Here is a 24,031-nt window from a genome sequence, read left to right on the forward strand (position 1 = left end):
CACTACATAAATGTATGAGGTTTAATATAACATGTAACCATTCAGACAAAGAGAACTCATCTTGGGATGCTACTTGTTCCACTTCTGGTGCCAATGCTCACAACATTTTTCTCTCTCTTCTAGAACTGCTTTCAGAGCCAATTTCTAGACAAGAAAAGCAGGCACATTTATTTATAGCCACTATTTATTTTATCTAAAAAAGAGGTATCAGTTGGATGTTTAAGTTCTCATCTGTGTGTGTTTTAAAAAGTTACATAGCATTACAGTTAGCTGCATTTCTATACAGAACAAAATCCTTTTACTTTTCCTGCACCTAATATGAAAAGATTTGGGGGTGGTGCTGGGAGAAGATTTGTTTATGAACTTTCAGTCCAAAGTTGAAATTAGATGTGGTCCCTATTGAATTATCAAGACATGACGGTAAGGCACATAACCACTGAGTAGCTGATATGAATTGGATAGAAATGAAGATGCAGTTACAAACGGCACATATGTCTGGCATGGAGCTAAACTCTCATAACCAGGGTTTGAATTAAAACAGGAAATTTAAAGAGAGTGAATGGATTATGGCGGGGGTTGGCAAACTTCTTCTGTAAAAGGCCAGATAGTAAATATTTTAGGCTCTGTGGGCTACACGGTCTCTGTCCCAACGACTCAACTCTGTTATAGCAGGAAAGCAGCCATAGATGATATGTAAATGAATGTAGATGGCTGTGTTCCAATAAAATTTTATTGATAAAAATATGCAGCAGGCCAGATTTGGCTCACGGGCTTAAGTCTGCTGACCCCTGTCTTATGGTCTATTAAATTGAAGTAAATATGGATGTTATCTTTAGATATCAAGATGTCTAAATATATAGAAATGGATTTACTTCTCCCTGGGGAAACCAACAGACAAAGGCAAAAGAATATTGGCATCTACTTTCTCAATAATTTCCTTCTAAAGCATTGTCAATACCCAACGTTACTTAGCCCAAATTTGTTAGACAACAAGGAAAATGGAAGTTCTACCTCGATCAATCTAACAGATAACCTCTTTTTTTAAAATAGCTTTTCTTCTTTTTGTTATCACACAACTAACAAATGAGCGCTAATGTTAAATAAAATAAAAATACAGATAAGCTAAAAAAAGAATGTAACAATAGCTTTGAACATTTTAAGTTGTATCTTCCAAACAAGGTGTTTTTACAAATAGGAGATCAAATTCTGCATAGTTTTGTTTTATATTTTCTAATTAAACAATAGATGGAATTTTTGTTAAATTAAAGAGAAATGCAATATCATTAGCCGCCAGGAAAATGCAAAGTAAAACTACAATGAGATATCACTTCATACCCAGTAGGATGTCTAAAATTAAAAAGACTGAAACGGCAAGGTTTGGCAAGGATGTGGAGCAACTGAAATTCTCATACATTGCTGATGGAGTGTGAAATGGTAGGTAAGACCACTTTGGAAAACTGGCCATTTTTTGTAAAATTAAACACACATGTCCTTATGACCTAGCAATTCTAAACTTCAGCATAAACCCAAGAGAAATAAGCATCTATGTCCCCTACAAAGCATGTATAAGGATATTCATAGCAGTTCTATTCATAATAGCCCCAAAATGGAAACAACCCAAACATCCATTAAGGTGAGAATTGCATATCTACAAAATGGAATACTATTTAGCCAAATTAGGAGCAAACAACTGACACATGCAGCAACATGGGAAAATGCTATAAACATAATGATGAATGAAAGACACCAGACGCCAAAGAGTGTAGCCTGTGTGATTCCATGCGCAGGAAGCTCAACAGGCAAAACTAATCTCTGGTGATAGACATCAGAAGAGTTTACCTTAAGTGTAACCACCACCGAAATCAAGATATGGAAGGCTCCAACCCCAGAAGGTTCCTATAGTCTCTTCCTAATATCTTAACTTGGAAGGTGGTTAGGAGGACATATATATTTATCAGAACTTATTAAACAGTACACTTAAGGTCTGTGCCATTAAGACACATAAATTACACCTTAATAAAGAGAAATATGTTCTCAAATATAGTTGAGGTTTGCCTTAAAAGGGAAAATCAAATAGAAACTGAGAAGATATCCAGAAAGGCAGTATTTGAAGGAGAAAGCTTTTAAGTTACAAAACTTGAAATGGAATGAGGAGAGCCAAGCCTTGGTTTGAGGTGACAATCTTTATTGTGCTGTCTTCAATGTCATGGCCATAGTTGTTTCTTTGGGGGATTACGGTCATAAAGATTGTCTTGCTTTCCTATCCCCTTTTTATTCCAATTTAGAAAACAGATGAGATTTAACTACGTGGAGGGATGTCCTAAGGAAGAGCAACGAAAAATGTCAAGGACATCCTAAATGACGACTCCTGGTGCTCCGTTTATAAGGACTCATGGGAGACATTCATCTCCAACATCAGGATCTGGAAAATCTGTGATTCGTCTGACAATGAGGCTGTTTTCATCTCGTGGACTCTGAGAGTCCTGCCACTGACTTGGTCCCTTTTTTGTTCTACCAGGAACACCAGAACCAAATGGGAGCCCTCGTCTAGTGTGTATACACCTCAGTGCGCTAATCTGACTCCCAGGTTTATTTTCCCTTAAGTCAATTAGCCTAACATTTCTTCTAATTCTTTGGTTGTTTTTTTAAAAATTGAGATATAATTCACATACTTTAAAATTCACCTCTTTAACGTGTGTAATTTGGTGGTTTTCAATATATTCACAAAGTTGTAATACCACCACTCCAAGAAGAAACTGATTAGCAGTCCCTCCCCATTCCCCAATCACTCCAGTGTCTGGCAACTACCAATATACTTTCTGTCTCTATGGATTTGCCTGTTCTGGACATTTTATACAGGTGAATTCACACAATGTGTAGCCTTTTGTGTCTAGCTTCTTTCGCTTAGCATAATATTTTCAAGGGTCATCCATGTTTTACCACATATCAGTATTTCATTCCTTTTTATGGCTAAATAATATTCCACTGTACAGATATACCATATTTTATTTGTATCTCCATCAATTAGTGGACATTTGGGTTGTTTACATTTTATAGCTGCTATTAATAATGCTGGTACAAAGATTTCTGTCAAGTTTTTCTGTGAACACGTTTTCATTTCTCCTGGGTACGCACCCAGGAGTAGAATTGATAGGTCATGTGGTTAAACTACATGTTTAACTTTTTAAGGAACTACCAAGCTATTTTCCAAAGTGGCTCTTCCATTTTATATTCCCACCAACAGTGTGTGAGGGTTCAAATTTCTGCATATCTTTGCCAACATTTGTTATTGTCTATCTTTTTGATGTGGGTGTAAAGTGGCATCTCATCGTGGTTTTGATTTGCATTTCCCTGATGACTAAAGATGTTGAGCTTCATTTCGTGTGTTTACTGGTCATTTATATAGCTTCTTTGGTGAAATAATGTCTATTCTAATCCATTGCCCAGTTTTTAATTGGGTTGTCTTTTTATTGTAGAGATGTAATCTTTTTAAGAATACTTTTGTAAGCTCTCTTGGATTCTTTGAAGGTAGCATTGAGAGAGAAATATATCTACATAAAAAGGGTCAGAGTTTATTTATATTTACCTTTTTTCAGAAATAAAACTTCCATTAGTTTGATATGTTTAAAGTGATATTCATACCCTATATCAACGTTTTAAAACACCATCCCACCAAACCACAAGTTCTACGTCTTTATGTCTAAATTTCAGACACTGAATAAACTGGTCATATCTTCCTAACTGGTCTTAGAGAAGGATTTGTGCTTTTTACTGCTTTGTCTTCTGCAGTCAATATATATTAAGCACTTTTAACAAGTAATAAAAACGACAAGGAAATTAAAATGATCTTTCTGTAAATCCAGATCTTTTTCTCTAAATGTGAACAGTCTCACAGAGAAATTACTCTGATGGTTGTAAAAAAATGTAGGTTGTCTATTCTACCAGCCAAACTTTCTTGCTAACTTCTCTAAACCAGTGTCAGTTTGGCTACTTACTAATCTAAAGCCCCATGTGCCTTTAACGAATGAATCAAAATGAAAAAATATCTTCTCTCGATGTTTTTTAATTATGGAAAAAAAGGGATAGTCAACTGATTGTTAACCTAGAATCTACACAAGTTCATAAATCACATTTTGATTACATTACATATCTGAGAGGAATTTACTGACACTACTGGTAGCTTCACATTTAAACATAACAATTCTTTTATTATCTTTCTTTTTTAAGCTGTTTATTATCTGAGGGCTGAAATAGTTTTCCAAAGCACAACAAGCTGTAAATGGATCCACGGGCTATTAATTTGCAGTGCAGGGCACCACAGGGAAAAGCTCGTTAGGTGGGTTGCTGCAATTACAGGTGTTACATAACCATTCTCAGAGAACTCAGAATAAATCAGGATAACACCCATCTCTGGTACTCCTTCAGCATTCAAAGCTACAAGTGAGAAAAGTCCAAATCAGAGAAAAAGGCAAAAGGCAGAGAGGTCAAAACACCTTCACAGAAATTTAATGTGTTAAAAGGGAGGAGGATTCCTCCAATGAGAGGATATTACACTTCTCATCTGTGATAACGCAATTTCTCTATGCACAGGAAGGAATGGCCATCCATAGCCCTCTCAACACTACTTCCACATTTCAATCTCTTTTTCTTTGTTTGTTTGTTTGTTTGTTTTTGAGGAAGATTAGCCCTGAGCTAACATCTGCTGCCAATCCTCCTCTTTTTTTCTAAGACCGGTTCTGAGCTAACATCGCGCCCATCTTCCTCTACTTTATAGTGTGATGCCTACCATAGCATGGCTTCCCAAGCAGTGCCATGTCCGCATCCGGGATCGGAACCAGCGAATCCCGGGCCACCGAGAAGCGGAACATGCAAACTTAACCGCTGTGCCGCCAGGCCTGCCCCTCTCTTTTTCTTTTTGATTGAGGTGAAACATACATACATAGGTATGTGTCTACCCAACCAAGGTTTACCTTGTCCAGCACTCCTCCTGGCTCCCATGGGCCTCTTCTGAGTCCAGGGGGTACCCACCATGCTCACCTCTATCACACAGATTAGTTTTGCTCATATTCAATCTTTATACAAATGAAACTATATAGAATGTTCTCTTTTCTTCTGAGTTCTTTGATTCAACATTATGTCTATGAGACTCATCCATGCTGTAGTATTTACCAGTAGTTAGTTCCTTTTTTATTGCTATGCATAGTCCATTCTTTGAACATGTCACAATTTACCTACACATTCTACTGCTGATGGACATCTGGGTTGTTTCTAGCTTTTGGCTATAATGATAAAGCTGCTGCAAACATTCTTATAGATATTTTTTGGTAGGCCTATGCACTCATTTCTCTTGAGGATGTTCCCAGGAGCATTACTGGGATACACTGGTATGTTTAGCTTTAGGAAACATTGCCAAACCATTTTCCAAACTTTGGCTCAATTTATATTTCCACCAGCCATGAATGAGAGGCCCCGTCGCTTCACATCTCTTCAATACTTGGTATTGTCAGTCTTTATAATGTCAGTGCTTCTAACGTCAGCCTTTCTGGTAGAGTAAATCACCACATTTCAATTTGATGGGCATAATTCTATTCAGGAACATAAAGTCATGCAAAGGGCACTATTTGTAAAAACAAAATGGGGCTCTGCATTCTGTAGACCTGGATCCCATCATTATCCTGGCAAGTGTGGGGAAGGCCCACATTCCAAGTGCTTGCTCAGTCCCTGGGGCCAGGAGGAAGTCCTGAAGTCTCTCTTCCTGAAAGAACTTCTGGGCCGCATCCATTGGTGGGGTGCCGGGAGTACATTCAGAGCCTGCATATTTTCACATTTCTCAGAGCTCAAAGTCCAAGGGCGCCACAGCCAAGTTTCCATTCAGTTTAAAACTGCTCAAGCGCTTTGTCCCCAGACTTCCAGGACACAAAGCGGGACTCCTTCACTCATTACATTTTGGGTTTGATTCTCTTCCTGTCCTCATTAAATTCCCTGAGTCAACAGAGTTTACTAGAAGCAACTTTTATCTTTCCCTTTGGAAGAGCCATATCACGACTGGCTCCATAAGCAGGTCCACTGTGAAACGCCAGTGAAATTCCTTAGTTCTATTTTAAGATTTAAACAATGTTGCTGAATCAAAATAATGTTTAAAAGTCTGCCCAAGTGATGTTGTAAAACATGCCCCCCCCAAAAAAAAAACAGGCAGAGAAAAATGGAGGGTTTGCATTCTCCACCATCAAAACGGAAGATTTCTGTCCTAAAACCATTTTGAAAATAAATCAGAAAATTTTTTAAATTGTGAAGATTTTTTATGTTGATGAAATGAAGTGTTGGAACAACCAAGCGTGTCTGTGGGACAAAAACGGTCCTCTTGGGGCTGGCCCCATGGCTGAGTGGTTAAGTTCGCGTGCCCCACTGCAGGCGGCCCAGTGTTTCGTTGGTTCGAATCTTGGGCGCGGACATGGCACTGCTCATCAAACCACGCTGAGGCAGCGTCCCACATGCCCCAACTAGAAGGACCCACAACGAAGAAGATACAACTACGTCCTGGGGGGCTTTGGGGAGAAAAAGGAAAAAAATAAAATCTTTAAAAAAAAAAAAAACGGTCCTCTTGAGGAAATAGGGAGGGTATTTACTCTCCTTGGTCCCAGTACTAAAAAGATGCCTGTCTCCATTAATCTAGTTCATCGGATAATTGCTCAACTCTCTGTTCTCCAGCTCTAAAGGGAGAAGGATGAGAGAAATAAGCTAACTGTGATAGTTAATATTTTGCGATGGCAGAGGGAGAAGAGACGGGTTTAAGTGCTCAATGCCACTCCAGGAAGAGCAAATTCCAGACCATCCTCTATGCATGGATTTATTGGGCAATTTAGGTAGCCACCCTCCAGAGAATTGCTGTCACTGGGAGAAGGTACTTAAAGGGCCATGTTCATCGCCCGGGAACACAGGGACCGCGGGAGAATTTCGGGTTGCTATTTTCACGGAGACATTTGTTTCCAAACAAAGGGCTCTCTGCCAGCTATTTTAGAAGCACTTGCATATTTATTCAGCCAACTCTGTGTTGGGGATTGTCTTTGGGCGCTGAGGTTTTATCAATGTCTATTTAAAGCAGAATGAAAAAATAGCTCAAGATGAAAACATAGTGTATTTCCAGGCTAGAACGTGAGATGCTTCCTATTCTTACAGGGCCCATATCTGGTTTCTCCCTCTCTCCCTCTCTGAAACTGCCACCTGTCTCACAATCTTCAGTGTATCTTAGTTTAATTGCTGCTGTTTTCTTTTTAGTGGTGCATAAAATAATAGTGCGCCTTAACAAATTATAGATTTGATGAAATATGGTGTGTCTGTGCGTACAGTTTTGAGAGAAAGCAAATCTCCTCTGTTAGGACCTGTTTATAAGCTCCATCTGGTTACATTCACCACGGAACGAACAACGCTGAGACTTCATGTCATGAAAGGGGTAACGCGCTCCTATTCACATGGTGCAAATTAGGGAAGGAGGCAAAATGGTGACAAAGGTAAAAACGGGCTCATTATATCAATATATTAATTCAAATCTCTAACTCATGGAAAGGTCAGACGAAAGTTCCTGATTCAGAATCTCTACTCCTCAAGTCCTCTTTCCCTCTGGTCCAACTGAGAAATATCTATTAAGTAGAAGGCAATGGGCTTACTGGGTTGAGGACTCAAAAAAGAATGAGATTCCATACCTGCCCTCAAGATGTTCAAAGCCAGTGAGGAGAACATCTCTATGTTCCTCTCTCTCTTTCTCTCTCTCTCTCACACACACACAACCTCCTACCTCCTGGACTCAAAAACAAGTTTGACTTTCAAAGTCATCCAGTAAAGGCGCCACTAACATGTCACACTGGGGTGACCCTCATGTGCTCCCTGCCGTTAGAGAAGTGTGTGTGTGTTTAGGAGGGAGGCAGCTTGAAGCATGAGCAGGAGGGAGAGGAGGGGATGGGCATCACAGGCAGACAGAACAGCATTAGCTCCAAGTGTATCAGCGGGGGCAGAGCCCTGCGCAGCTGGCTCAGCCTGCCCCAACCTGCCCCAGCCTGCCCAGGACACTGACCTCCTGTCATGCTTCCCACAATGCCCCATGCAGTAGCCGCCACTGACCACTGAGCAGGCCCATATCATGTGATGCAGCCTCGGGTGGTGCATGCTGTTCTGTCTGCCTGTGGCAGAGTCAAGTAGCTGCAACAAACACTTGAATGGCCTGCAAAGGGTAAAACATGTACTGTCTGGCTATCTAAGGAACAGTTTGCACACCCCTGAAAATAAATACAATTTAGTCTTAACTAGGTACAGATGCCTGTCCTCTCTCTGTTAAAAAGAGAGACTAGGCACCAGCCCAGTGGTGTAGCAGTTAAGTTCATGTGCTCTGCTTCGGCAGCCTGGGGTTCATAGGTTTGTGTCCCAGGCACAGACCTACACACTGCTCATCAAGCCATGCTGTGGCAGCATCCCACATATAAAAGAGAGGAATATTGGCACAGATGTGAGCTCAGCGACAATCTTCCTCAAGGAAAAAGAGGAAGATTGGCAACAGATGTTAGTTCAGGGCCAATCTTCCTCACCAAAAAGAAAAAGAGGGATTACCAAAGATTCAAGAGCTATTAATTAAGGTCGTTCTGGCATCAAACTGAGATTTTCTCATTGGTAATAAAAAGACTGAATGAATATTGAAAAGGGAATAACTTTATCACTGTATGATTTGATATTATCCCATGCTAAATTCAATACTCCCTAAAATTATGTTTCACACTACTGTGTGCAGAGTTTACACTTGGGGAAAGATTGTATCAAACTAGGACCTATGTCAAATCAAATCATACATGTAAATGACAGACTATGTGATTCGGGAGCAAAGATGAGTGAAGATACTGAAAACTCTGTAGCGTTAAATGCACACAGAACTCTACTGTGTCTATATCGAGAATTAGGATCCACAGGTTGAAGCCAGCAGTGTGACTTTAGGCAGGTCTCTTCACCTCTCTGAACCTCAGGACACTGAGGATCAGAATACTATTCCTGTCCTCCCTGCCCCATGGGATGGTCCGAAGTCTTGGGAGACTCTGTGGTTGATAAAGCACTTTGTGACCATCAGCTCTCGTATTGTCACCACGTCCTCCCAGCCCTCCTCCCCGACGGCTGACCACAAAAGCAGTGCTGGTGAAGAGGCCAAAGGGTGACAAGATTTGGTTAGGATAGGGGAGGAGATGATGGATCCAGGGGAAAGGCAGGTCACAGAGTTCCAAATAAAGGATGAGGAGAGATGGAAGATGCCAAATGGGCAACGAAAGGAGGATGCTGGGAGGGAAGGAGATTTTGCATCCTTGGTGATTCAGCACGGGTTTGGCTCTGCCCAGGAGACCCAGATGGCCTCACCTTGAACTGACTCATGTAGGAGGGAGGCCAGGCATCCTTTCCAACACCCCAGTTCGGTTTTCCCCATGGAGTTGGGTTCCACGATACCAGGATCCTGTCCCATTCTCTGATTACACATGTCCAGTATCTCTGGGCAAATGAGCCATCTGCCTCCTGGTTTACAGTAGCCGAGAAAGGTGGATATTTATTTTGGAAACTATGCCTGCAAGCTTTATTTTGAATGCTGCGACATAATATTTGCGGTTGTACATCTACACTGTGGCGTTATTAACAATTCAGAAGAAACAGAGCCTCTGCCCTTCATATTTCTCCTGAAGAAGGACTAAGGCTGATGTTATTCAAATAAAACCAGCTGTGGCAGCAGCACCAGCAGCACGGAACGGAGCCTGTGTCACCACCCGAGGAAGAACCTGAGAGAACAGCTAGCACTTATTTAGCACCTACTGTGTGCCAAGCACGGTGCTAAATGCATTATCGTTATGAGGTCCAATGCCCAAATCCAGCAAGGTTGCCATGATAATCTCCATGTTGTAGGTCAGCTGGTTCCACCAAAGCGAAATCACACATCTTGCTCAAGATGAGATAGCTAGAGGGTGGGGACGGATCTGAACCCAGCCCAGGCTAATTCCTTTGTTCCTCTCCTCTGCCTGGTCCTGCTTGGAATGGAAATTTCTCCTTTTTCTAAGGTGAGAATGTGCTCCAGGAGACAAGCTTTGGGAGAAATGTGTTAGTAAAGCTGAAGGAATTTTAATACTTCCTTTGCAGTCTGAGTGTTAATGGGCTTCAAGTCCCACAGTGGCACTGACGTCACTGGGCAGCCAGTGCCCAAACAGAATTTGTTTTTTATCTCCTGGACAGATGCAGGAAAACATTAACATTTGGCAAGTGGAAAGGGGCAGCAGATTTTATTTTCCAGCTTCCATGACATTTTTAGACAGAAAAATATGAAGTTCCCAGCCTTTCCTTCACTTTTGGGGCGCTCTTTGGGGATTTGTGTGCAGTGGGGTAGCAGGAGAAGGTGGGGGGGGTTCATGCTGTATTTCTGTGGAACAGAACAAAATGATCACAGCGAACCCTGGAAACGTGCTAACAGGCGAGGATGTAACATGGGAACAAATGAAGAAATAAACTAAAATTAGAAAGACATTAAGTGCCCTGATGATGATTTTTATGTAATTTTCCAAGTACACAGGGCAACCTACAATATGAATCTCCTCGTTATATTAAGCCAGTAAAATCCAGTCATAGAACCAGTGAGCACATCAATATAATTTGTGCAGCAACAAAAGTGATTTTAACTGAGGTTAAGTGCCTTTAATCCAGAAGGTTTGTTTTAATGTAAGTTTAACACTAAAGGAGAAATGAAAGAAACATAGACTAAAACCTCTCATGGAAGTATCTAAGTGTCTGTACACAACACATTTATTCCATCCAGTCGACCCAGGGGGACGTTCATGTCTAAAGGATAAATCGGAATTTAGAGACTTTATAAAAAGCTGTTTTTAAGCTCAACACGCCCCAAATGAGAAGGTGTCAATGAGTGCTTAGGGACTCTTAAATTCAGAGATTATTCCATTGCTCTATTCTACAAACACACTTATGAAACTGTCATGGAAAAAAATGCTGTGAAATAAACACTAAACAGCATTCTCAAACAAAATCAAAGACATGTTTTGCTTACCACTCAGAAGCACGCACCACATCAACATAAGCTCAAAGAGCAATATAAAGAGGTTCCTTTGTGAATTAATGCCAGTGGTTTTCAGACAGGAAAACAGAATGGGGGTGGTAGCCACAGTACCTTCCCAAGTGTGTTTGTTACAGACACTCAGTGGTGGGGATCCCATCTTGAAGCCCAGAGGCCCACGGGAACCTGGTCAAATGTTAGAAGCATCCAGAGTCCACTACTTTCTCTTCATCACAGCACACATGTCTTGATTCTGGCCTTATTCTCATCTTCTATTTTCCTTTTGGCCTCCTGACCCCAGTGTCTAGCCTATCTGTGGATCCCCTCCTTTTGTCACTGAGTAACTTGGCAGCCAAGGTTTGGCAAAAGTGAGCCACAAATCCCACCATTTCTCCATTTGAGCCTCTCCAACTTAACTGGGCTTTCACCATGCACAGCTATAAAAGATGCCTGCTCAGTTCAACCATTTTTGACAGCAAACACATTAGAAGATCTAATGTCTTTCAGGGGAGGGAATTGGTAAGAGGAAGCAGCCGGAAGAAACGCTGTTGTCTAAGCAGAATTAAAAGCATCAGTTCTCACATCATGCCTGGGCTGTCAGTCAATACTAATGATCCTCTTATCCAGGTAGAAAACACAACCCCAAAGAAGTTGAACAACTTGTTCTGGGCAAGCAGCAGATAAGCAAATGACGAACAGTTGAATGGATGCATACCCAGAATTGTTCTGTGTCTGACAACTTTTCAGAAAGTACAGCTAGGGAGATGCTGGATTTGATTGTCTTTGAAGACAGCCACAATTAACCACTTGAGCAATCTAACCTCATTGAGCAGAGCATCACGCTAACTTCTGGGGCTACAAGGTGAGGAAGACAAGATGCTTGCCTTTTAGGAGTTTACAATGAAGCCGGGGAGCCTCACTGGGGTGTGACGAATCACGTTATAATAAAGTTTGTGGTTTATGGAGGTCAGTTCAAAGCACAGGAACACAGGGGGAAGAATGAATAACTGCCTAGAGAGTGGTGTGGCGTTCAAGGGAGGGTTCAAAGAGGAAGTGACATTTCAGCAGGCTCCGCTGAAGGAGAAGAAGGTAGAAACCCAATTCCAGGGCATAGCCACTGCAGAAACATGGAGGTCAGAGGCTGGAGGGTCAGCGTGGTCCAGTATGGCTGGACGCTGGGGTGTCTATTGGTAGGAGATGAGAGTAGGAGCTGGAGATGAGATCACAGAGCAGCCATAAGGGGCATACTTGGCCACTGGGTGAGCCACTGAAACCAGAAGTAGCAAACTATGTCCTTTGGGTCAAACCCAGCCCTTCACTGGTTTTTGTAAATAAAGTTTTATTGGAACACATCCATACTTATTTGTTTGTATATCTCCTATGGTTGCTTTTGTGCTACAGCAGAGTTGAGTGATTGAGACAGAGATCACATGGCCCGTAAAGCCAAAAATACTTTCTATTTGGCTCTTTTAAAAAAGTTTGCTGATCCCTGGCTTAAAGATTTGAACTACTCATTTGAGTTTCCGTAACTGACTCAAAGGCATACGGCCGGGCTTTCTACACTCCTACGGTTTCTCAGCAGCATCGTCTTAAATCTCCTTTCCCATCATGGACAATTAGTTGTTTATCTGCATCATAAGCTTGTCCAGACGTCTCTTTCACAATCCCAAATTTTATGTCTTCATTTATTGTTTCTCTTTTTTATTTCTTGTTTTTATTTTAGGGCTTTGCCGCATACTTTCCTTTGCCGACATTGTTACTAGCCTCCCACCCCACCAGCAGAAGCTCATCACTCAACTTCGAGTCATCTTGCTTCCTTTGCCTCCTTCCCAAGTTCTTCATAAATTTCTCTACCATTTTTAGAATGCTGCTGAAAATCGATTTTTTTCACTCGCTGTTGCTGCTTTCAAATTCCATGCTCTGACAAATAGCTACGCCTCTGCAAAAAGGCTCCCCTACTTGTACAAAGCCCTTGGAAAATATAAGGTATACCCACCAGCATTTACACAACAGAAAAACGAAGAAATAATCTTGCTTTTCTGATGGGCCACACTAAAGGATTTCTTTTACTAGTAAATCTTGTTATACATTGAAAACCAAATTCCATCTATAAAAATTAAATTTGCACATGATTTTCTATGGGGCACATCTCTAATATAGAGCAAGGAGTGTGATCATTGTTTTATTAACCACCGGCAATAAAGTAGAGTGGAAAGGGAACTCAGAGTTTTAAAGCCGCTTTTTATGGCATGCAGTATATTACTAACTACCTGGGTCCAAATCCCAGCAGGTCCCCTTACTGTTACCCTGAGTAAGTTAATCAACCTCTCTGTGCCTCAGCTTCCATATCTGCCCCCTAAAAATGGGGAGACAGAGATTATAACTGACATATCTCATAGGGCTGTTGTGAGGATCAAATGGGATAAAATAGGGGTTAATGTAGTGCCTGGTACGTAGAAAACACCCCGTCTATGATAGCTAATACTATAATATGATTCTTAGGTTTCTTTCTCTCTTTCTTTTCCCCACAGCATGAACAATAAGATGAATGTACTGGAAACAGCACTGTGGGACTTGACCTATCATCGTGGACATAGGTACTTTTGGCCTCCTGTCTTCTGATGCCCTCCTGAGGAACACTTCTTCCCACATTCCTGGTCCATGCAGTTTGGGTGGGGTCAACCTCAATCCTGGCACATGATTCAGACCTAGCCAATCAGAGTGTGCTACCTCCCCTCCAAAAGCAATGTGTTCATAGATGGGGCAAGATCCATGTTAGGCCAGTGTGAATCATTCTCTAGGCACTGATGGAAAGATCGGGGTCTAAGCCTCTCTCTTTTGGCTGGGTAAACTATTGGCCTGGAGCTGTTGGTAGCCATCTTTATTAGCCATAGGGAAAATCTTTCAGGGAACAAAAGCAATGCTTTTGTAAAAAACAGCTGTGAGAGACAAGCAGGAACAATGCCCTGAAAACAAACATGAGTCTTGGATCCAGCTGTGTTCCTCTGGACTGTGCTGATTTTTAGCATATGTCAGTTTGAGCTTCGTTTTCTGTCACTTGCATCCAAAGAGTTGACACATACTAATGAGTTGACATGACCTATGCCTAGAATTGAATGCAAATCTTGCTACCCTTGGTATTACAGAGAAAGCATGGCAAGGAGGGGTGGCAGACTTGAATTGTAATCTTGGTCTTTAGCCAGTTGGGGATTGCTGGGAAGACCGTTTCATCTTTCTGGGTCCTAGTGTACTTGTGTGTCAAATGAGAGAGGTGAGTGAAAATTAATCTCTAAGATCTCTTTTCAGTTCTAACATTCTATGAGTCCCTGTTATTCTTGGGTTCGTTTCAGTTGCGTATACTGGGGTATAATTGGTTACTGATTCTCATATTTTCCTACTTCCTTCTGTTTCAACTTTAAAAATATTCCATTAGACTCCAAGTGTTTATTTCTTCCCCTTCAATTTCCTTCTAAAGAAAATATATTTATTTTTGTATACTTGGGCATAATGATCCTATTTGCTTCCCATTTCTATATTTTTCAATCTAATTAAGGTGATAAGTTCCTTGAGGGTTGAAACTAGAGTTTTCCTGTGGGTGTAAACATTATTTTTTTTAATTGCCAACCAAGCTGCCAGTTTTTACAGAGCAGCAGGATATGGGTTTTAAGTACTGTAAGCAGGAAATGGGTCTCCAGCCCACACAAAATAAATGCAAAAGTACTGATTTTCCCTGAGTCCACATCTGGCTTACTCATTTATAATTCTGGCCTGAACCGAAATTCTCCCTCAGAACTACAGTGTGACATCCACGTCTACGGACTGTCAGCCCAAAAGTGGAGCGTTAGGTGATCACCCTATGAGTCTCACCTATACATCTAAATAATCTGGCTATTTCAGGTCAACATCCTGCTTTTCTCTTCAGTGGTAGGATCTGGGGCCTGAGCTAAGTGAATATTAGCTTCATATCTTCACATTCATTGATTTTAAGTAATTCAATAGGGCTAAAGTTTAGAGGGATCAAAGGGAACTGGCTGAAATGTGGTCAATTGGCCCATCATCTGCAGATATAATGTCCAGAGGAAAAAGACCCTCCCAGAAGGGATGGCACATGCAGGATGCTTCCCTGTCTGATGACCCAGTCCACTCTTGTTCATCAGGACCCTAATTATGAACCAGACCCCAATCCAACTGCCTTAATGGGTACTTCTTGGCAAATATAATAAAAGGATCGGGAGGCAGAGGTTTAGGGTCGGTTGGTTTAGCAATTCAATGATGCCATTCAGGGCCTGATTTCTGTCCATTTTCCACTCTTCTATCCTCAGGGCCTGCTTTGTCCTACAGTTGACTCCCCTTGAGGTTAGAGGCTCACTACCAGGGGTCCTTGGGGCTACTTGCTTCCTGACTCATGTGCATTGGAAGGGAGGGCACTTCTGTCCCAATCGTCTAAGTATGACTCTTTTGTTTTGTTTGGCAATTTTATTTTGATAAAATTTCAAATTTGCTTAAAAGCTGCAAGAAAAGTACAAAGAATTCCTGTATACTCTTCATCAGATTCACAATTCTTAATTTTTTGCCACATTTTCTTTCTCTCTCCCGTTCCACACACACATATATTTTGAACCATGGGGAGCTAGCTGCAGATATAAAGAGCAAGAACGTTCTCTTATATAACAATAGTGCAATGATCAAAGTCAAGAAAGTAAAACTTGATACAATGCTATCTGCTGATCTACAGTCCATAATCAAATTTCACCAACTGTCCCAATAATGTCCTTTATAGCTATTTTCCCTCTGATCCAGGATCCAGTCAGGATTACGCCCTGGATTTAGTTGTCATGTCGCTTTTAATCTGCCGCAGTTCCTCAGCCTACATTTGTCTCTCATAATATTGGCATTTTGGAAGGAGACTGGCTAGTTCTGCTTTTTTTTTTTTTTTAATTGGGTTATTTGCTTTTTTATTATTGAGTTTTCAGAGGTTTTATGCAGTCCAGACACAAGTCCCTTATCAGATATGTGATTTGTAAATATTTTGTCCTAGTCTGTGGCTTGTCTTTTCGTTAACTTCAGTGTCTTTTGAAGAGCAGATGTTTTCAATTTTGATGATGTCTAATTTATCACTTTTTTCTTTTATGGATCATAAGCATGAGTGTTGAATTCATTCTCACTGGACTCGCCTAGGTTACATGTTCACACCATGAACCAACGACTGTGGCTGGGACACTGAATATTCTGATTGGCTTGAGTCAACTGAGTTGATCCCAAACCTGAAGTTCTCCCTGAAGTGTAGAAATCTAAGAGGTGGAAAAGCAAATTAGGCTCTGGGTATAGTTAAGAAAGGAGAAGGCATAGGATGGATGCTGGGCAGGCCACCACAAAACATCCCCGAGTAGTAGCTCCCAGCAGAGAGCCAGTCTGCCAGCTGGATGGCCTCAGACCAATGCTGCTTGGCTATGGGGCTTTCCCTCCTCAGTCTTCCCCACAATGGCCATGTTTCCCAGTTCCAAAACCCAAGAGCCCTTGACCTTAACATAAGTCTTCAAACCCCACTGTAGGATTGTGGTTGAGGTGCCTGGCTTTTCTTAGAGAGCAGTGGCCATGACTCAAGCATCTCCAGAGTCCCTTCATTCACAGCACCTGGCCCAGTGTCCCACTCACAGTTTGACTTCACCAAATCCCGGAGTGATGGGATGAATGAAGAGGTAGCAATCCCATTAAATGCTTCACCTGGCACGCATCCCTACATCTTCCTTAGGCCTGTCTGGGCCAAGCCACTTGCTTGTCACTTTCTCATTCCCAACATTTGAAAGCACCAAAAAGAGAATGTAAGTAAGAAGTTTTTTGTGGTGTATATACTCTGCCTCTATTAAAGCATGTATACTTCGAATCCCCATCAACAGGTGTTAAGGGACCACTAATTTTTAATTCATTAATGTTCTCTTTTGCCTTCATAAAGTGTATAATCGTTTGGAGGAGGGGGTGGCTGGGAGGAAAAAAGCTAAATCAAGTTTGGAAAAAGGCCAACGTACCAAATTTTTAATTGTTTCTTCCACAACAAAAGTTTTATGCTTCCCCTCCTCTAAAAAGGGGCAAATTATCACTACTGTTAATATTCATGTCTCTTGTCTCATTTTATTCTCACCAATATAGGCAAAACTCTTTATTCTCATTGTCAAGATGGGGAAATGGAGTCTCTGAGCAGCTATGCGATATGCTTGAGTTATTCATGTCTCTAAAATACACAGTGAGTTAGTAACTGCTCTGGAATACAAACCCGCCATCCACGACAACCAACTCCTGCCTTTTCACCAAGTGCCACTCAAGTTTTATCTGAAAATCCCACAGTTATTCTATTTTCACGACATCTCTGTTTCCACCTACCCTTGGCAATCTATCATTAGTGTCATGTCTGAATTCCACATGTTGACGTCCTCCACAACTTGATTTTGGAAGCTGAGCAAACCATATTTATAGATAAGGCAAAGGGGAAAAAATTTTTTTCAGACTCCACTTACATTCTTTGGACATTCCCACTTCAAAGCACTTCTGGAGTCGACAGTACTGGCATCGATTCCTGGTGACTTTATTAATAACACAGTTCTTATCTCGGTGACAAGTGTAAATCATGTTCTTCTGAATACTTCTGCGGAAAAACCCCTGCAAGCAAGCAAGAGGATGAGAAAACTAAGTAAAACTACTGAGCTTCATGAGAAATCAAAGCCAACCTTATCAATGCATTGATTGCTCGTTCTGAGTAATGAAGTGACGGCAGCAGCGAAGTTAACTTATTTAAGCCTTAAAAATCCTCGTGAAATATTAATAGTCAGCTCTCCCTTCATGGCAAACCAGAAAGCTCCTGTTAATCAAAACTAGGCATGAGCATTATTATCTTGCTAAAGGAAAATTAATCCCCAGCTGATTCACTTGGAAAACATAATGCAGATTTGGGTTCCCTCCAGATAGGCTTAGCTTCATAAGCAGCTCCCTTGCTGGCCAGACTCTCTGCAGGTGAGTCCACTATCAAGAAACTCATTATAAGAGAAGCCACCTTTGCAAAAGAAATGACTTGATTCATGAAAGAATTAGGTCTTTTCAAAAGAGTCTTCTCTGAATTCTTTTACATATTTAACTCCTGTTACAATAGTTAAAATATGATTTAATTTACCAAGTCTTTAGAAAAAAAAATCCTACCCAGGAAACAAGGCAGAAAAATGACAGGCTGCCCATTTAATGGCATATTCGAGCTGTGCTGTCCAATATAATAGCCACTAATCACATGACTATTTAAATCAAAATTAATTAAAATTAAATAGACGTAAAAATTCAATTCCCCATTTGCACTAACCACATTTCAAACGTTCAATAGCCACATGTGGCCAGTGGCTACCACAATGGACAGCATACATACAGAATATTTTCATCATTCCAGAAAGTTCTACTGGGCAGCGTTGTGCTATAGCATTGACTGACAAGCTTACCTAAGAGTCATCTAACGCTCTTGGGAAACGTAACTTTGAGTTACTATTTACTATTGATTGGACTCAGACTCTGCAAAAATTGTAGAAGACTGGTAAATTACAAATAATATTTGTCTAGTATAGGTGTGCAAAGGATTTCTGCCTGGTTGAAATATAACCCCAAAGATTATTGTTTTATTGCCTTGTAGGACATTAACTAGTTTTGTATTTAACTTTGCAATCTTATTTCAGCATTCTTTTTTCCTTTCACCACATGTATGTACGCATGTGTGTATGTATGTATCTAGCCAGCTACCCACCTACCTACCCACCCACCCATCCATCCTACATACCTACCCATATATTTTTCTCATATCCTCCTTTGAAACAGCTTTGTTACCCTAGTGGTTCCCTCATTAATGAGTTAAATAAGTCTTCAACATGTGCTTACTGAATATTTGAATGAGTTATTGCTTTTTTTAACACTTTGAAAATTATATTTTGACAAAAGAGGCAATTTATCCTGATTTTTGCGAAACACTGGTAAAATAAAGCAGGCTTTAGGTTCCACAAGCACAGTATCCCGACCTTCTCTTTGTCCTCCCCGTTTCTATCACACAGCTTTACAGACAACGGATATTCTAGCGATGCTTGTTAAATACACAGATGAATGAATAGGGAGTGAAGGGTGTACCTGCTGTCTTTTCTCCCTTTTACTGCCCAACAAAAATCTCTATGTTGCTATGAATATTAAAAGCAAGGAGTTTTACATTATCAACTGAGATGTGACTTTTACCTACATTAGAAACAATTCTCTTGAATCTAAGAAACACACGACCAAATGTGTTGAACAGCAAATAAGACTCACCATCTGAGTTCAACTTTCCCTGTAGTACATTAACACTCCAGGAGCCAGAACTAAAAACATGCAAAGCGAAAGCACATTAGCAAAGGAAGCTCATGTAACACACATTGTTTAGGATATTTACGTGGGCACCCTAGGATTTTAATGTCTAAATAAACATATTTTTACTGGCATGATTCAACTGTAAACGCCTGGAAATCTGGTTTAAGGGTGCATCTCCTGTCACATCCCAGACATACACATCTTCTAAGAAAACGCAGTTTATTTTTATACCTCTGGAGCTACAAATATGCTCAGAATCTAAAATAACAGGTTACAAATACTCTTAAGCCCTAACAGAATCTGTGCAGAGTGGTCACCTCAAAATACATCTCTTCCTGCAAAAAACACCTACAGGACACTTTTGGCTGCCAGATGTACAAACTCAATTTACAGAAACTTCATAGCTCTCTTGGCAAAAACCACGGACACGATGGAAGATACAGTCTTTCTCACATGTGTGAAGCAAGGGAGGTATGGACAGAGGTGACCTCCTTGATTTATTAAAAACCGAATATTCAGATCAGCAAATTCTTAGTGAGTGACTGTGGAGGAGAGAAAAACAATCTCATGATGCTCAAATGAAAGAAGAAACCAGAATGACAGAACTTTATATGTCACTAATTATCTAGCCAGTGTGGTTCAGTATCAACGACAGCAGAAACTAAATAGGACTTCTTAGTTTTCCAAATCAGATTTTCAGCTAGATTTCAGGAGAAGGTCTAAGTTTCAGTAAATCATTTCCACCATGGTAGAATACTTGCTGACTAAAACATATGCTGTGAGGTATTTTTATACATGGGTTGGGTAAACAGAAATGCTCTCTGAGGCCAAAGAGAGGTTTATATTGTACAAATCCTCTTTCTCCCCAGTAGATATAGAAAACTTGCTTCCTCATACACCACTGCTTTGAGGACCTAGCGTGTATATGCATGCATGTGCATGTATGTATGTGTGGTGTGTGTGTGTGTGTCTGCGTGTGTGTGTGTGTGAGAGTCTTGCATCATAGGCCCATGCCACCCAAATTTTATTTACTTAATATTTTTATTTAGGTTGACTCTTCCTTTTATTTTTGACATTATTTAAAATGGAAACCTTTCATCTCTGGCTTAATTTGGAAAACTAGCACCACCTGTCAATATTAGAACACATTCACAAAATAAATAAAATGAAAGTCAAACAAAACAATAATCAGATGCTGTTTCACTCTCACTGGATACTGGACCTGCTAAAGGCTTGAAGCCCCAGGCCTCCTCACTCCTTGCTGAAAAGCGAGCTAAGCAAGCGTTGGAGACAGATCAACACTGATTTGAGACTTTCTCTTTGAGGAATTCAGAGAAAAATCAACAAGTTTCTCACTGTGTAATTTAATTGATTTAAAGCCATGAATCTGTCCCACTTAAAATTGGGAGCCTCACACTTTGGGAACAAAACTGTACCCCAAAACTGTCACATGCAAAAATGGGCTTTAGAAGTCCTGAGTTCAAGTGTGACAGTTCCTGAAGCCAGTAGATGGATAGAGACGCATCTGGAGGAGGAAAGACTGAAAAGCTGAGCGCATAGAGGAAGGATTTAGTCCCGTTTGCAGGAGCAAACCCAAGAAGAGGGAGGAGGTAGGAGGCAGTAGAGGAAGAGCCCTGGAGGGGAAGTCAAGGTGCTGAGTGGCAGCGTCTCATTATTACCAAATCACAAACCTAGGGGGCTGCGCTCTCTCAGCTCCTACGTGAGGGGCTGGGTGGCTTATTCCCAAGATCCTTTCCAGCTATAAATTTCCGGGATTCCAAGTGTGTCATCATCGCAGGGAGTGACAGGCTGGGATGGCTTCAGAGTGAGGATGAGGGAGCTTCAGTGAGGAAAGAAAATGGCCTAGGAGGAGGTGGTGTCTGAAGACTGAGGAAGGAGAGACCCTCTGCTTGTAATGGGCAATGACAGTAATTTCTTGGGACGCTCTTGGGGTTTAAATGACACCAACAAGAGGGCTTTCAGATGGCATTTACATTTATCTTGGAACTGAGTCATCACCACCTCTGTGAGGGACCCCAGGCAGATATCTGTGGCTGGATGGAAGCTGGGGTGCTTCAATAACTGGCCCATGGGCTAATGGCTCATGGCTGTACATTTCCTGGTCTGGTTTTCTGACACCAAATCTAGGGTTGCTGACACCATAATTTTACTCTTTCACTTTCCTGGAACATCTTTTTCTCAGTAAACCCAGAAAACTTCCATCAGGTCTTCAAGATGTATGTGACCTCATCAAGAAGCCGCCTTTGACTGACCCAAGCACACATGAATGCTTCCTCTTCTAGGAAACCTGGGTATTTTGCTTTTCCTTCTATATTACACCAATTTAAGTATCATATTTAAAGTATTAAACAATAGCACTGTCCACTCAGAGGTCACATGGGTGACATGGGAATGCCAGCTTGTGGCCAGTGGTCAGAGGCTCAGGGATCTGAATGGGCATGATGGATTTCCAAATTAGGGTGTCACAGTACCACCACCAAGTGTGACATCTTCCTTGCTGGGATCCAGGCCTCTCTGACAAGGGAAAAGGATGGGCATGAGGGCCGGCTCGCCAGAACTAAAGAGGGCAGTTTGGTGGGCTTCAAGGTGGTCTTGAGGCAGTGCTTAACATGGTTTTCCTGGAATCAAGACAGGGGGCTTAGGTAGGGGGAGAGAAAGATTCAAGGCAATGATTACTCAACAGCTGGTAGGAGAGTTTTTCAGTATTCCAACACCTAATAAAACTGTATTGGTACATATCAGCTGAATATCCCCAGGGCTAGGACAGAACCTGGCTCATGGTAGATATTCAATAAATAAATGTTGATTGAATGAATGAATGAATGATGAAGTCCTCAGCTATAGCCAGAGCCAGAGTGATAGTCCTGGATGTTTTAGATCTTAATTCCATAAAATATTCTTCAATAATAAAGTCTTCCTTGAGGATGATATTATTCGTACTTAAGAAACTAAACAACCAGATTTCTCTAAAGTTAGACAATCCACTGATTTGAGCTATAATCAGGTTAGTCGATTAGGACTTCTGTTGGTTAATCATGACTTCTGTTGTTTGTGATAGTCAAAGCCAATAACACAATTAGCACTCTAATTGCCTAGATCGAGAAGATAGATCTGCATCACAAACCAAATCAAGCATTGTCTAACCATGGATTTTTCAACCTTTCTTACCTCATGTTCTTCTATTTTTGCTATCAAAGAACTGGGTTCTTTGGTTGGGGTCCAACCAAAAAGGAAACAAAGCCACTCATATGGTAGAGAAGGCCACACACATCTTAGAGCTGTTTGGTTCCTGTCTTAGCAATAATCATGGAATGCCCGTATCGTCCTCAGATTACTTCTGTTCCCCCTTTGGGATATGAAGTACCATTGTTCTAACTAATCTTCTATTACCTATAGTGCAAAAACAATCCTAAATCAAAAGAAAAGATAACAGTCTCTTTTAAACCATTTTCCTATACCTAAATACCTAAAATTCATAATTCCCTTGGTAGACTAAATCCCAAATCTATAAAGGACATGGAGAACAGTAGCTCATTCCACTCCCTTCTTCAGATTTTGATATGAGAATAAATTGGGCCAATGTCCCACCTTTAATACTCTCCAATCGTTGATGTAATTCTTGTAACTTTTTCCATACATGGATCTTGTTTTACCTTCTAGTTTTTAGAAGTTATCACACATCATATTCTCCACCCTCTCCCAAAGAGGATGATTTTTGTTAGTTGAGATACTGACCTAGTGATTAAGAATTAGGCTTTAGCCTAGGTACATGTGGCTTTGAACTCCATCTCTGACATTTACTATCTAACTATTGAGTGAGTTACGCTAAAGCTTCAGTTTTCTCATCTGTAAAATGGGGATAATAAAAGTATCTACTTCATGGGATTACCAAGTATAGCCAATTAGGAAATCATATGAAGTGTTAGCACAATGCCCAGCACATAGTGAGTGCCCAATGAATGGGAGCTATTGTTATTGACAAAACCTCTTTTTCTCCAAAGCTTCCTTCTGGACAATTTCCAATATACATTTTGTATTTAAAATAAAGATTCCCAAATAGGATACAACACTCTTCTGAATCTCTAAACAATGTAGGCTATTGTGGGTAGACAACGTCATGATTCCAAAGGCCATCTCTATATTCATTCATGTATTGATTCATTCATTCAATGCCAATTAACTAGAGTAGATGTGGCAGGCTCTCTTGGGGCATACAAAGATATACAAGGCATGGTTCCTTTCCTTTCTCAATCTATCAGGAATGGTAAGTCAAATGAACACTATGTAGCAGATGCCACCAAACGGCGTGATGAGAACATTAATGGAAGCAGAAAGCAAAAAAGTGCCCAGTATAGTGCCTGGTAGGTACAGTAGCCACTCATAAAATATTTATTGAGCAAAGGCCGCAGGAACTCAAAGGAGTTGGAAGGGAGTCAGCACTTGATCTCAACTCTAATGACAGGGTAGGATTTGAAATGGCAAGCTTTCCCCCAAGGAATGGCCAGTGGTCCAGGCTGGTAGAGATGGGAGTGATGGGGGTGGACGTGGGGAGGGAGGGTTGTGAGAAAGAGAGAG

The 24,031-nt window shown here is 40.9% G+C and overlaps 1 protein-coding gene across 3 annotated transcripts in view; it reads right to left on the reverse strand.

Annotated features, from left to right (window-relative positions):
• The window catches only part of RARB (retinoic acid receptor beta), a 694,360-nt gene that overhangs the window by 80,961 nt on the left and 589,368 nt on the right, over positions 1–24,031 (reverse strand). For all 3 annotated transcript variants that reach the window (XM_070239010.1, XM_001494115.6, XM_023620840.2), the window contains one exon: positions 17,587–17,728. In XM_070239010.1, the coding sequence (XP_070095111.1) occupies positions 17,587–17,728 (142 nt within the window). The remainder of the gene's footprint in view (positions 1–17,586; positions 17,729–24,031) is intronic.

This window comes from Equus caballus, chromosome 16 (genome assembly GCF_041296265.1).
Source record: "Equus caballus isolate H_3958 breed thoroughbred chromosome 16, TB-T2T, whole genome shotgun sequence".
In the NCBI taxonomy this organism is placed as follows: Eukaryota; Metazoa; Chordata; class Mammalia; order Perissodactyla; family Equidae; genus Equus; species Equus caballus.